This window comes from Sinohyriopsis cumingii, unplaced genomic scaffold (genome assembly GCF_028554795.1).
Source record: "Sinohyriopsis cumingii isolate HCF-2022 unplaced genomic scaffold, ASM2855479v2 utg001276l, whole genome shotgun sequence".
In the NCBI taxonomy this organism is placed as follows: domain Eukaryota; kingdom Metazoa; phylum Mollusca; class Bivalvia; order Unionida; family Unionidae; genus Sinohyriopsis; species Sinohyriopsis cumingii.
This window is the reverse complement of record NW_028315977.1, coordinates 477094-492327: the sequence shown is the minus strand read 5'-3', so window position 1 is coordinate 492327 and position 15234 is coordinate 477094. Positions and strand designations below refer to the sequence as shown.

General features: G+C 34.4%; 1 protein-coding gene across 1 annotated transcript; it reads left to right on the top strand.

The window, feature by feature from the left end:
• Window positions 1-10487: 10487 nt before the first annotated feature.
• LOC149772683 (uncharacterized) lies at window positions 10488-14065 on the top strand. Its single transcript, XM_089947495.1, has one exon. It carries the CDS (start codon window positions 12622-12624, stop codon window positions 13945-13947), a length of 1326 nt encoding a protein of 441 aa, XP_089803621.1. The 5' UTR covers window positions 10488-12621; the 3' UTR covers window positions 13948-14065.
• The last annotated feature ends 1169 nt before the right edge of the window (window positions 14066-15234 follow it).

The window sequence follows — 15234 nt, the reverse complement described above, 5'->3', positions numbered from 1 at the left end:
TGCAAATGTGCAGGATCATATATATATATATATATATATATATATATATATATATATATATATATAACACTCAGGTTCAATAACTTCACCACTGTGATGTGCACGTCAGTCATATATTTTAATTACCACATATCTTGGCAAAATAAATAGAAATATTAAATTTCATCAAATTATTCTGAGAAACAAAGCCTGTGAAATGGCTAAAAACTGAGAAAAAATATCACCTAATTAATATTCCTGGTGTGTATATATTTGTAAGAAGTCTGCAACATGGTCAAAAGCACATTCAAATGAATGCCTGATCACCTCGTGCACAAATGCCAACTGTAATCCAAGTTCAGATATTGCACATGCTAAGTTTAATCAAAATATGTTCAAAACCAGATCTGTGTCCCAAGTACACAGATGACCACCCCCTCACCATAATAGTGATGTAAGTTGCAAAGAGGAAAAAATCTGTCAGGGCTTGCTACAGCCGTATGCATGCAAGTATATCAAATATCCAAGCATACATGAACATTCCAACTTGATGAAAAGTAAAAATGATTTTTTTTTTCACAAAAGACTAACCCACATCATACAATAGCACATACAAGCATGTACTATAATGTATTGACTGTAATGCGGATCAAAACATATATCATTGGCAGAGCTGTTTAAAATGGTACTACTAGTTGGATGGTTAAGTTATCAAGGTAATGAATAGATATATATATGGATTTGCCATGGAGCATATCATTAGGAGTGACAGTCAAGTGAACAAAATTCAAAACCTCAAAACATGGTAGTTTTCTAGAAAACAAATGTACAAAATCTACAACAAATCATGCATATTTCATTCAGATCTACTAAAATTGTACATAAATTTCAAAGCTAAGTAAACAAAGGATCAAGGTCACTTGAAAATAGGATAAATTTCAAAGTAAGTTTGTTTTTTCAGAAAAATAATTTACTATCCTCTCTATGCATCACATATATCCCCATTATCTATGCAACAAACAAGCAGTTTGAACATAATGTATAACAATTGTAAGAGACATTAATGCATGGTGGGAAGTTCAAAATGCATGTTTCCATATAATTCATTTAGCACCTTCATCATACATCATGGGAATCTATATTATGTCTGCAACACTTGTTGAAAGTATCAAGGCAATACATTAAAACTGTAGGAGTTGAGTATACAAACTAGAAAGCCTACATTGGGATGTCACAAAAAATATTGTGAAAATTCATAAACCTTTGTTTTATTTTCAAAGAAAAGTTATTTATTACTGTAATAATGCATTATGCACATTGCCATCACATCTGTAACAACTTAAAGGTTATTGTTGTTGTTGGTTTAATGCCATTTTTCAGCACATGATAGGCTATACATGGCAGCCAGTATACATAGTGGAGGAAGAACCCGGGAAAACCCCGGAAAGAACCACTGACCCACGAGAAGCTACTGGCAAACTTACTCACATATCCACATTGGCCGAAGTCGAGACTCGAACCCACGTAGACAGAGGTGAGATGGCAACTGGAAGGTAAAGCTCTGAAAACTTGACAGATGTTGATTACACAAACTAGGGAAATAACATCAGGATGTCACAAGGTAAAATAAACAAAGTTCCAAACATGGTATTTTTTTTAGAAACTTTATTATGAATATTTATAGTGCTTCATGCACATCTCCATTATGTCTGCAAAAAGCATGCTATATTTAAAGCCACTGCATCAAAAAGTGTAGTTGATTACATGAAAAAGGCACTCTAGCAGTTGATACAAGTGTAATCCAGCCATTTTTGGGGTGGTAACATATAAACATGTACACTTTTTTTGAGCACTTCCTGCTCGAATGAAACTTAATAAGGCAATAAATAAAACTGTATATATGAAGCAAATATTACATACCATGAAGAGCATTTGTTTTTACATAAAAATTGTTGCACAGCAACAACAGATACACTGGAATTCACTATAAATCTAATACAGAACTCAAATAGCAAACCATATTCCGTTGACACAATGTACTTATATATATATATATATATATATATATATATATATATATATATATATATATATATACACACACACACACACACACAACACACACACACACATATATCTAGATACATGCATCTTCAAGTATTTTCTTATAACATTATTATATATTCTTGAAAAATCACTCCAAACTTTGCTACAAATAATGTAAATTAAACTAAATCCTACATACATCTGTATTAAAGAAAGTCTATAAAACACAAATGCAGCAAGCATGTCTGTAAGAACACTCATTGGATTATAAAGCCTTGTCATTTTCATTGTTTACTTTGTTAAAACAAAGTCACATGGACATTCCTTTGCTTACCAAGGCCCAGCTACTTGGAACAAATTGCCCATAGATCTAAGACACGATGACACTGTCTTCATTCAAGAGTACTCTTACCTATTTTGACTTCAAGAACAGTCTTAAAGACTTAATAAAGTTTGCTTCTTTAATTATTGTAAGCATGTTTTTGTTTTGTAATTTTATGTTGTTTATGTAATCTTTCATTGTATATGTTTTTAAGTGTTACCTAATATTCTAAAGTGCTTAGAGCTGCTAAAGATTAGGTACTGTACACATTATTACTGACTATTTGAACATTTTATGCATTTTAGGTTTTAGAACTTTTCGACTTCATAAGACAGAAATATAAATATATACATTTTCTGGAAGGTGATAGAATGACTAAATGGAATTAATCATAATACAAAAACTTTCATTAAATAAATATGAAATCACAATTTCATAATCTCAAATGACTTTTAGATTACAGAGCAGAATTGAAAGTGTGATGAAAACTTAAATTATGTAACTTAAAATATTCAACGCACCATTGATCCTGAAGATAGAATCTCCAGTATGGTAATGGAACCGGAAGATAGAATCCTAAAGATGGTATGCAACATGCAATGGATCCTGAAGATAGAATCCCCAATATGGTATGCAACACACCATTGATCCTGAAGATATAATCCCCAAGATGGGATGCAACACACCTTTGATCTTCAAGATAGAATTCCCAATATGGTATGCAACACAACATTGATCCTGAAGATAGAATTCCCAATATGGTATGCAACACACCATTGATCCTGAAGAGAGAATCCCCAATATGGTATGCAACACACAATTGATCCTGAAGATAGAATCCCCAATATGGTATGCAACACACCATTGATCCTGAAGATAGAATCCCCAAGATGGTATGCAACACACTATTGATCCTGAAGACAGAATTCCCAATATGGTATGCAACACACGATTGATCCTGAAGACAGAATCCCCAAGATGGTATGCAATACACCATTGAACCTGAAGACAGAATCCCAAAGATGGTATGCAACACACGATTGATCCTGAAGATAGAATCCCCAATATGGTATGCAACACACCATTGATCCTGAAGACAGAATCCCCAATATGGTATGCAACACACCACTGATCCTGAAGACAGAATCTCCAAGATGGTATGCAACACACCATTGATCCTGAAGATAGAATCCTCAGTATGGTATGCAACACACTATTGATCCTGAAGAGAGAATCCCCAATATGGTATGCAACACACAATTGATCCTGAAGATAGAATCCCCAATATGGTATGCAACACACCATTGATCCTGAAGACAGAATCTCCAAGATGGTATGCAACACACCACTGATCCTGAAGATAGAATCCCCAATATGGTATGCAACACACCATTGATCCTGAAGATAGAATCCCCAAGATGGTATGCAACACACCATTGGTCCTCAAGATAGAATTCCCAATATGGTATGCAACACACCATTGATCCTGAAGATATAATCCTCAATATGGTATGCAACACACCACTGATCCTGAAGATAGAATCCCCAGTATGGTAATGGATCATGAAGACAGAATCCCCAATATGGTATGCAACACACCATTGATCCTGAAGATAGAATTCCCAATACAGTATGCAACACACGATTGATCCTGAAGACAGAATCCCCAAGATGGTATGCAATACACCATTGAACCTGAAGACAGAATCCCAAAGATGATATGCAACACATGATTGATCCTGAAGATAGAATCCCCAATATGGTATGCAACACACCATTGATCCTGAAGACAGAATCCCCAATATGGTATGCAACACACCATTGATCCTGAAGACAGAATCTCCAAGATGGTATGCAACACACCATTGATCCTGAAGATAGAATCCTCAGTATGGTATGCAACACACCATTGATCCTGAAGACAGAATCTCCAAGATGGTATGCAACACACCACTGATCCTGAAGATAGAATCCCCAATATGGCATGCAACACACCATTGATCCTGAAGATAGAATCCCCAAGATGGTATGCAACACACCATTGGTCCTCAAGATAGAATTCCCAATATGGTATGCAACACACCATTGATCCTGAAGATATAATCCTCAATATGGTATGCAACACACCACTGATCCTGAAGATAGAATCCCCAGTATGGTAATGGATCATGAAGACAGAATCCCCAATATGGTATGCAACATACCATTGATCCTGAAGATAGAATTCCCAATACAGTATGCAACACACCATTGATCCTGAAGACAGAATCCCCAAGATGGTATGCAATACACCATTGATCCTGAAGACAGAATCCCCAAGGTGGTATGCAACACACTACTGATCCTGAAGATAGAATCCCCAAGATGGTATGCAACACACCACTGATCCTGAAGACAGAATCCCCAAGATGGTATGCAATACACCATTGATCCTGAAGACAGAATCCCCATGATGGTATGCAACACACCATTGATCCTGAAGGTAGAATCCCCAATATGGTATGCAACACACCATTGATCATGAAGATAGAATCCCCAATATGGTATGCAACACACCATTGATCCTGAAGACAGAACCTCCAAGATGGTATGCAACACACCATTGATCCTGAAGACAGAATCTCCAAGATGGTATGCAACACACCATTGATCCTGAAAATAGAATCCCCAATATGGTATGCAACACACTATTGATCCTGAAGATAGAATCCCCATTATGGTATGCAACATACCATTGATCCTGAAGAAAGAATCCCCCATCTGGTATGCAACACACCATTGATCCTGAAGATAGAATCCTCAATATGGTATGCAACACACCACTGATCCTGAACATAGAATCCCCAGTATGGTAATGGATCATGAAGACAGAATCCCCAATATGGTATGCAACACACCATTGATCCTGAAAATAGAATCCCCAATATGGTATGCAACACACTATTGATCCTGAAGATATAATCCCCATTATGGTATGCAACATACCATTGATCCTGAAGAAAGAATCCCCAATCTGGTATGCAACACACCATTGATCCTGAAGATAGAATCCTCAATATGGTATGCAACACACCATTGGTCCTGAAGATAGAATCCCCAATACAGTATGCAAGACACCTACTGGTGATCATGTATAAGAATGCAAAGTTTCCTTCTTTAGTCTCAAAAGGTTTACGAAGTTACAGAGCAAAATGTAACGTTTTGGAGTCATGACCTTAACCATAATGATAGGACCACCAATGTGGTGCATGAGACACCTTTTTGTGATGACAAAAACCAGCATACAGTATTTATACAGATTGTAGAAAACTTAAGCAAACTGCAAAACTTAACCAGGAATGAAAAACTCATGTAAATGTAAAAAGCTAACTCTTCAGCCCATTCACCTTGGGGTTGAAGCTTTAAAACACACACCAAATTGTTGTCTAAGACCTAGGAAGAAATAATATTGACATTCCGTGAAAATTTACATAGGTGATGCTTTTGTCTGTGCCAAAGCTGACATTACATCCAGGGATAGCAATAATTCACCACTAAAACTGGCAGTTTTTATATGGTTTATCATGCTGTGATTCTGAATTGCAAAACTTGAATAATGGCTGCTGTGAGCATGGTTTTAGCATTTGTATAACTTATATTCCTGTGATAAGTATTAAAGACTTTAATTAAAAATGAATTTATTTAAAAATAATTCCAGCAGCACTAGATCAGAATACTGCCGTCTTACTCCATTCTTTTTAGTGCCAAGGATCCCAAAGGCAGAATGATTTGCTATATTTTCATGAGTAGAAAAAGATACCATATGTGGGTATGGGACAGAAACCTTGCAGCTCTATTTATGCTTTATGACAGTGGTTCCCATTGTGGTGCCTATGGGCACCAACGTGCTAACCAAGGCTTTTTTAGGTGCTTTTTGGCTCCTAAATTTAATAATCCAAATTATAGGATTTTATGAAAAGAGATTATAATGGATAATGAAGGCCATACTCTGAGTAGGGACCACACATTAAGATCTGAGTAGGGACCACACATTAAGATCTGAGTAGGAACCACACATTAAGCTCTGAGTAGGGACCACATATTAAGATCTAAGTAGGGACCACACATTAAGATCATGAACTCACAAGAAATGTCAACGCTATGTGTAAGCAAATGCATATCAGAGTGTCTAAGTAGTTGCGGTTGATACCTGCCACTCTCTTATTACTGTCAATGTGACATAGGCACATAAAGGTTGGGGACCACTGTTTTACAGTTAGAGATATGCAGACCCTCATGTACAGGTGATAGAGAATAATTTTGTAACTTGGCCCCTGTCAAATTTGTAACTTAAGGCTATAATGTGACTGTTTCAGCTATCATTACTTAATAATTAAAAGATATGGAAATATTTATGAACCAGTTGTTTCAATCTTTTATTGTTCTTGAAATAGATGTGAGACATGCACACCTATCATAGTAACTTCATCGAATGTAGACAGGGAAATACCAACAGTCTGCTAAGAGCTATCAATACATAGCAGCACATGCATGTGTTTCATGCATCTAAAAAATGGCCAGGATGGCAACTATTTTGAATAGCATCAAGTTGTTTTGTGCAGAATGATTTTAAAAATTATCACCTAGAATGAGCTAGCATTTGGATTGTGAGCATCACTTTGTGTCAAAACTTACCTTTGGATGTGAAAATTGCATGTGTATTTGGGGATGGGGTGCATACACTTTTTTCACTATGAACTTCCATTGTCTTGTCACTATTAACTTCCACTGTCTTGTCACTATGAACTTCCATTGTCTTGTCACTATGAACTTCCATTGTCTTGTCACTATGAACTTCCATTGACTTGTAAGGTGAAGTGAATGATAGTCATATGGTTTGTTATAACAAATACAGTAGCTACCCCTAAAAATTGACCTTTTTAACCTAACTTGCATATTTTATTTTTTTATCAAATTTTATATTAGGCAAGTGGATGCTGCATTAAATTTGTGCATAAAACTGTTAACACTCACATACTCTTTGGGCACTGCTTTATGGACTCAGGTCACAATTATTACTTCCAGTTTAGAACCCATAAATGAAATCCTAATAAATTTTTAGAACATTTTTTCCCTCTCATTTCTGGTGGTGATAAAAGAGTTAGATTTAGGCATTCATGGTATTGATTTAAAGTTTTTAGAGTTAATTGTTTATTCTTTAGAACATGAGCATTATGGTGTGGTTGTCTGTGTATTTTAGTGACAATGCACACTGAGTAATGATGCATTGTTACTTGTCTGCAAGTGAAATCTGTGACACACTGCAAACAGTGTTTACTTATAGTCAAGCCAGTCAATACTATGCCTGATGAAGAACTGCACCAGGAGTACCATATATAATCGTGTATAAGCTGAATAATTAAGGAAAAATTAAAGGCCTGGAAGAAGGGGGTTGGCTTATCCACGGGCCATTGTCTACACTTGACTGTTTTTAGGTCTTTTTGTCGACTACTGTAACGACTGTAAACCTCGGGACACGAAACAATATTTTTTTTCCGTGGTCTAAGACACTGGCATATAAAAAAGAGTATTTTTTGGTGACCCGACAATTATTAAACTGTTAAGATTGATTTGGCTATTAATTTGCATGTGCACATTTTCTGATTTCTCCAACACGAAGTTAAATATAGGTAAATACAGACTTCATAATTCGTGGGCCGGTTGAGTTTACCAGGGAGACCATGCTGAACTATTATGTACAGTACTTACATAGTGCAAAGCGTGCATAGTGTCACTTAAATCCTTACTTATTCCCAAAAATAATAGAAGCAGATTTTGCTTTATTCATTGTTTCGACCAAATTGCATTCTTCCAGATATCATTTTGGCTAGTCCTTAATAGCTGTTTCGTTTACATTGAATCACGCGCTCAGGAGTTACTCATTTTCAATGATATAAGTGATCCTACAAATTGAGGTAATATTTTATAAAAGGTATGCACATTTATTTGTACAAGGCACATAACCATCATAATTTACATGTTCATGAAGAGTGGTAAAAATTAAGGCTAAAATTCTCATATAGTTCAACTAAGATCAACATCAACCAATTTTAGTTTTGTGTTTTAGCGGAACAAACATCATAACTTTCCATACAATGGAAAGCTTGATGTTTTGGTGTCTCCTATGTTGATAGTCGGTAATTGTCAGCTCGTAAAGCATTTAATATTGTTTATTATAAAACATATATTCCAAATTAGTTTTTTGAGGACACATTTGCTGTGTGTTATGTATTTTCATTCCTTTTGTTAATTTAATGATGGTAGTTATCATTGGTATATACATTATAAAAATGCCAGATATTCACTCGTGTAAGTTTCTTTCGTGGGAATGGTGCTATAGCAGATGGAGTTAGAGCTTTCGTAGTGATCATTCAATGGACTGAAATTAATTGTGGATGATTTTATTATTGTGGTTTACTTTTTTGTTCTGGTTTAACTTTTTTTTTTGTGTTATTGCAGAGGTAAAAAAAAAATCATTAACTTACGTGAATAATGTTTAAACTTAACATTCTTTTTAGTGAAGAAGCAAATTCTTTATAGCAAAGTAATTATTTTGTCACAACAATAATTCACATAACATGTAGGACTTTTCTTGTTCAGAAGAAATGAAAATCAAAGACATAATGCAATAATTGGGAGTTCTCTGCAAACCTCAGAAGATATTATGAAATCGGTAGGTAGGTGTGGAGCGACCCCAAAAATTGGGAAGTTTGTTCTCTCCTCCTGGCATGATAGTTAACAGGTATGGTGTAAGATTGCTTACATCAAAGCAAACTACAACTCGGCTTTTAGGGTATTAGCACTGAACCGTATTGTTTGTTCACCATAAAAATTAAAATTGCCAAGTGTGTTATAAAGACAAGAAACATAAAATGTTGAACATCTTGTGCATACTGACTTTATAATTAGAATTTAAAATTTAAATTTTAAACTTTGATTAAAACACTAAAATTGTTACACTTTTTAAAATGGATTTAAAAAAAAATAATTTTGACTGTATGATCATATTTATAGTCACTATGGGGTAAACAGTCATTATTGTCTTCATGCAGGTATTGCTACACCAAATAAAATTTAAGATATGTGGATTATTTTCAAATTTTTTCAGAGAAAATATTTTTAAAATTCAAAATGAAGCCTTTAATCAAAACACACGAAGACTTCTTTTGTAGCTAATGTTTCTTTAGATCATCTATACTATTTATTATGGGTCAAAGCAGTTCATTTGTGTGTTTCTTTAGATCATCTATACTATTTATTATGCGTCAAAGCAGTTCATTTGTGTGTTTCTTTAGATCATCTATACTATTTATTATGTGTCAAAGCAGTTCATTTGTGTTTCTTCAGATCATCTATACTATTTATTATGGGTCAAAGCAGTTAATTTATGTGTGTGTTACTTTAGATCATCTATACTATTTATTATGGGTCAAAGCAGTTCATTTGTGTGTTTCTTTAGATCATCTATACTATTTATTATGGGTCAAAGCAGTTCATTTGTGCGTTTCTTTAGATCATCTATACTATTTATTATGGGTCAAAGCAGTTCATTTGTGTGTTTCTTTAGATCATCTATACTATTTATTATGCATCAAAGCAGTTCATTTGTGTGTTTCTTTAGATCATCTATACTATTTATTATGGGTCAAAGCAGTTAATTTATGTGTGTGTTACTTTAGATCATCTATACTATTTATTATGGGTCAAAGCAGTTCATTTGTGTGTTTCTTTAGATCATCTATACTATTTATTATGGGTCAAAGCAGTTCATTTGTGCGTTTCTTTAGATCATCTATACTATTTATTATGGGTCAAAGCAGTTCATTTGTGTGTTTCTTTAGATCATCTATACTATTTATTATGCATCAAAGCAGTTCATTTGTGTGTTTCTTTAGATCATCTATACTATTTATTATGGGTCAAAGCAGTTAATTTATATGTGTGTTACTTTAGATCATCTATACTATTTATTATGGGTCAAAGCAGTTCATTTGTGTTTCTTTAGATCATCTATACTATTTATTATGGGTCAAAGCAGTTCATTTATGTGTGTGTTACTTTAGATCATCAATACTATTTATTATGGGTCAAAGCAGTTCATTTGTGCGTTTCTTTAGATCATCTATACTATTTATTATGGGTCAAAGCAGTTCATTTGTGTTTCTTTAGATCATCTATACTATTTATTATGGTTCAAAGCAGTTCATTTGTGTGTTTCTTTAGATCATCTATACTATTTATTATGGGTCAAAGCAGTTCATTTGTGTGCTGATGATAGGGTGATTGTATGAACAACACACCTGAATGTACGACTTTCAAAAATCATTTATAAACAGTTACATGGTACAAAATGGTTAAAACTAGAAGAGCTTATTCTGGTTAACTACTAAGCTATTTTAAACTGTCAGAAAATTAAATGTCAAAAGAAATAAAGATGAAAGAGATCAAATGTGCTGACCCTCAAAACATTATGCCAGAAATGTTCCAAGAGATTATCAGAACTAACTTTGTACAATTGATGTTAACATGGTTACATGTCTCAAATAAGCAAATGTCCATACATTTGAGAATGTTTAGGATCAGAATTTTGACGTTCAGTGCATAACATTGGATCTGACAGTAATTCCAAAATAAAGATTACGATTTCGTATTTAAACTGTCGCTGTTATTGCAACTTTCTAAAAATCGTCGTACCCACAACTTTTCAAGAGATTTTCTACAAAAAAGTATTTTGTTTCAAAAGAGATGTACTTGTACACATATAAAGTCATTCTTTCGCATGTGGATCACTTCAAAAAAGTGCCAAAACAACCATTTTTATAATGTCGCTTTCTTGTAAATCAAAACTAACCATTCCGTTTTTACTATACAACTTATAATAGCGTTCATATTATGGGCTCATTTCATACAAAATATGTTCCACTTTCATTGGTAGGAATGGCAAGTTTCTTGAAGTTCGTGCCTTTTATAAATTTTAATTATACGTATGTCGTATATTGATAGTTAACATCCATAACAATTTTTAGACTAAGCAGTAATATAACATTGGATGTTAATAAATATAAGACAAACACATTTTAATAGAGGATTTTGGTGTAAAAAATGATTTTTTTTACCTAAAAATTGTTAGGTCTTTAAAGTTTTGTTTCAGTATTTGATTTAGCTGGCTATTTGTGTTGTTGCATTTAAGATTTTAACATACATAACGCCAATATTTAATTTTTCACTGTTTGCGCGAATTGTAATGATAATTTTAAATAAACCATATGTAATAAACAAATACAATTAGTTACTTTTGTTGCTACAGGGAGACTTTATTTTGCAAAAAAATCCGATCCAAAATAAATTTTAACCTCCATAACATTAACATGCGAAACAGTTTTTATAGATTCTCTACATACAAAATACAGATGAGTAAAACAGGGTGATTTTTGTCCATACACCGCCGGAAGTATATAGTTAAAGCAGATACCGTTTATTAGAACATTAATATGTCCAGTTTACCAAGTCTCCATTTTCTGCAAATGGAAACTGGTGAAAGGGGAAATAAATTCAGTATTATTTTGCACCACTATTGTTACGCAGGTTAAAAGAAAGAATAAACATGGAAAAAACATTTTCCGTAAATAACAAATCAATCAAGTTCTTATTAGATGTGATTTTTATGATTAACCAAATGTTCCCCACGTGTAAATGTGCATTTTGACATGTTTAGAAGTCTGTATATTTAAAAATAACGTTACGGAGGTTAAATTAAATAATAAAATTTGAAACCGATTTTTAAAGTTACCTGTGACATTCATGCACAATTGTTTATGCTATTTCGTTTTGTACCAAGAGTTTTAAAAACAATATTATGTCTATGTAGCAAGAAACAATGTCCATTTAAACAGAGACTATATAAGGTTTGTTATGGAGGTTAATAAAAAGTTACGGATGTTAATAATGATTCCCGAGTTATGCGTTTTGATCTTCAACATTACAATGTATTATTTTTTTCATCATATCTTACACTGTTTGCCTTTTAGATTGTATGTACACACAAATTCCTGTGTTTTAAAATGTTTAAAACATTTTTTAAGGCAGTTCATTAACAGTACCTTTTAATTTTAAGAATGGCACTGACTGATGCTGAGAGACAACGCCGATGGCAAGAAAAATAGAAACAGAAAGATGCTGCAAAAATTTAAGAAAAGGAGGCAAAGAGGAAGAGAGATTCTTATGTTCCTACAACTATGCTTAAACCAGCTCAGCTAAAAGTAAGGAGAGCAGAAATACTGAAAAGAGTGAAAAAACATTATAAGAAAAAGAATCAAAAGGACAGTGCGCCTATTCCGTCAGATAGTAATACAGCGAATAGTCCGGCAGATGTTATGGTGGTAAAGCTGCCAGGAATTGAACAGAAAAATGCTAATAGAGCAAAGGGGCTGAGAAAAACATACAGAAGATCACTAAGACAAGCCTATAGAAACAACGAGGAGCTAAGACAAAAGAATCAGAACCTTGTCAGAGCTAATAAGAGACTTCAAAAGAGGACTGAAAGGATAAGAAAACTACAGGCACAAAAAGAGATAGAAAGCTCAGACACTAAAAAGGAAAGTGAACTTACTATGACTCCTCGTTCTAAGACAAAAAATGAAATGAAAAATCTAGGATTGAATAGACTCCCTCTTAATAACACCAAAGTTTGTCGCACACTGATAGAGGTCAGATGCAAGTTTCTACTGACAAACACAGCCTTGAGTGAATTAAAAGATGAAATTAAAAAGAAAAAGAAGAAAACGCTTTCATCAGGTATACAATGGAAAGGTTTAGTAAGAAAGTACAGATGTGGATCAAAGTTAGCGAAGTCAATGGGTGTATGTAGACAGAAGGTGGCCAAACTATGTGTAAAGAGGAAAAGCTCAACTAAAAACATGAATTTGCAAAAAAAGGTCGTAGCTTTTCTAGAGAGAGAGGACAATAGTTCCATACTACCTGGAAAGAGAGACACTAAGAAAGTACAAGAACAGTTGAAACAGAAACATGTCTTGTCTGATTATATGCATAATTTGTACTTCAAGTTCATGTTAGAAAATCCGAGATTAAAGATATCTAAATCCCTCTTCTATTCATTTCGACCTCAGAATATTCTTCTTGCAAGTTTTGCAAGTAGAAAGACGTGCCTTTGTTCTAGACACCAGAACATGGCTTTGAAGATGCGCGCCATCATAAATATAGGGGTTCAGTGTCCAAAAAACCCAGATGATCTAATAAGACAGTACCAGTCAAATGAAACAATAATTGAAAAGATAAGAGATACTGATGTGGCTACTATCAGTTTTAAACATTGGAAGAGAGTACAGGAAGGTAATAAGTTTCGCCACAGAGAGGTTGAGGAAGGGCTACTGAAAGATGAATTTTTAAAGTTGTTAGACAAAGACCTCACTGAGTTCCGGGACCATATTGTAAGAGTTCAACATCAATATAAGGAGCTTAGAAATCTACGTGAAAATCTACCAGAAAATGAAATAGTAGTATGGATGGACTTTGCAGAAAACTTTCAAATGCTCGTCAGTTGAAGAAGTCCAATCAGCTTATTGGAACGCACCTGTCGTTTCACTCCATACCATGGTGGTTTATTTTCCTTCCGGAATGAGCAAATCAATCCAAAGCTATGTTGCAGTTTCTGATGTGATGTTTCACAATGCCTCAGCAGTATAAGCTATACTTCTGAAACTTATTCCACAGCTCAAAGAAGAATGCAAAGATTTGAAAACAATTCACTACCTTACTGACTCTCCAACGAGTCAGTATCGTAATAGAACCATATTCCAGTTTATAGCGCAACACCAGGATGAATTCGGCATTGATGCGCGATGGAACTACCTGGAGAGTGGCCATGGTAAAGGTCCTTGCGACGGACTAGGCGCCAGTGTGAAACGTTCAGCAGGCGATGCAGTTAAGCATGGTAAATGTTCCATACAGAATGCGAATGACTTTTTTGCATGGGCCACTCATTCCGTTAATACTGGCAGCAAAGTGAGGTACTTTTTGTACACACAGCAAGATTATGATGAAGCCGAAAAGAATTTATCAAATCGTCCTGCAGTTCGACCAGTTCCTGGAACTTTCAAACTTCATTTTGTCTTGTCTGCCACAAACATGGAAATCTTCACAAGGAATTTATCCTGTTATTGCCCTGAATGTTTAGTAGATGTAGCAACATCTACCTGCGATGGCTATGTTAAACACAGTCTACTGAGAAACGAAGATGAGAGACCTTGTGAAGAACAGGGTCCAGGAAACAACATGGAAGCTATTGAAGATAGAACAATAGAACAAGATCAGCCTCAAACAAAACGACAAAGAATTGATGTCATACCAGTACAGGAAGGTGACTGGATAGCTGGTTTATACAATTCAAGGTGGTATATTGGTAGAGTGGTCGAACAAGACAACGAAGATGGAGAACTGCTAGTGGATTTTATGGAGAAGTCTGGGAAATTGGCTAATACTTTCAAATGGCCTCGCCAAAAGGATGAAATCTGGATCACTCCGCAGAAAGTCATATATCGTCTTATAGACAGTCCTGTGCCAGTTGGAAAAACCAGAAGATCCATGAAAGTCCCACAGAAGGAAATAGAAAACATTTCAAGGGCTTTTGATAAATATGCTTGAAATTGCTGCATGTGTGTAACCTCCGTAACAAAAAGAGATTGTAAGGTTTTATGCAAGATTTCGATAATTTGTTCAATAATGTCAATATTAAGTTCAATTAAATAGTCTTTAATGCTATTTTGTCAAATTCTTAGAGTTTTCAGAAAATTGAAAAAAAATATGTTAGTAACATAACATCTGTAACTAAA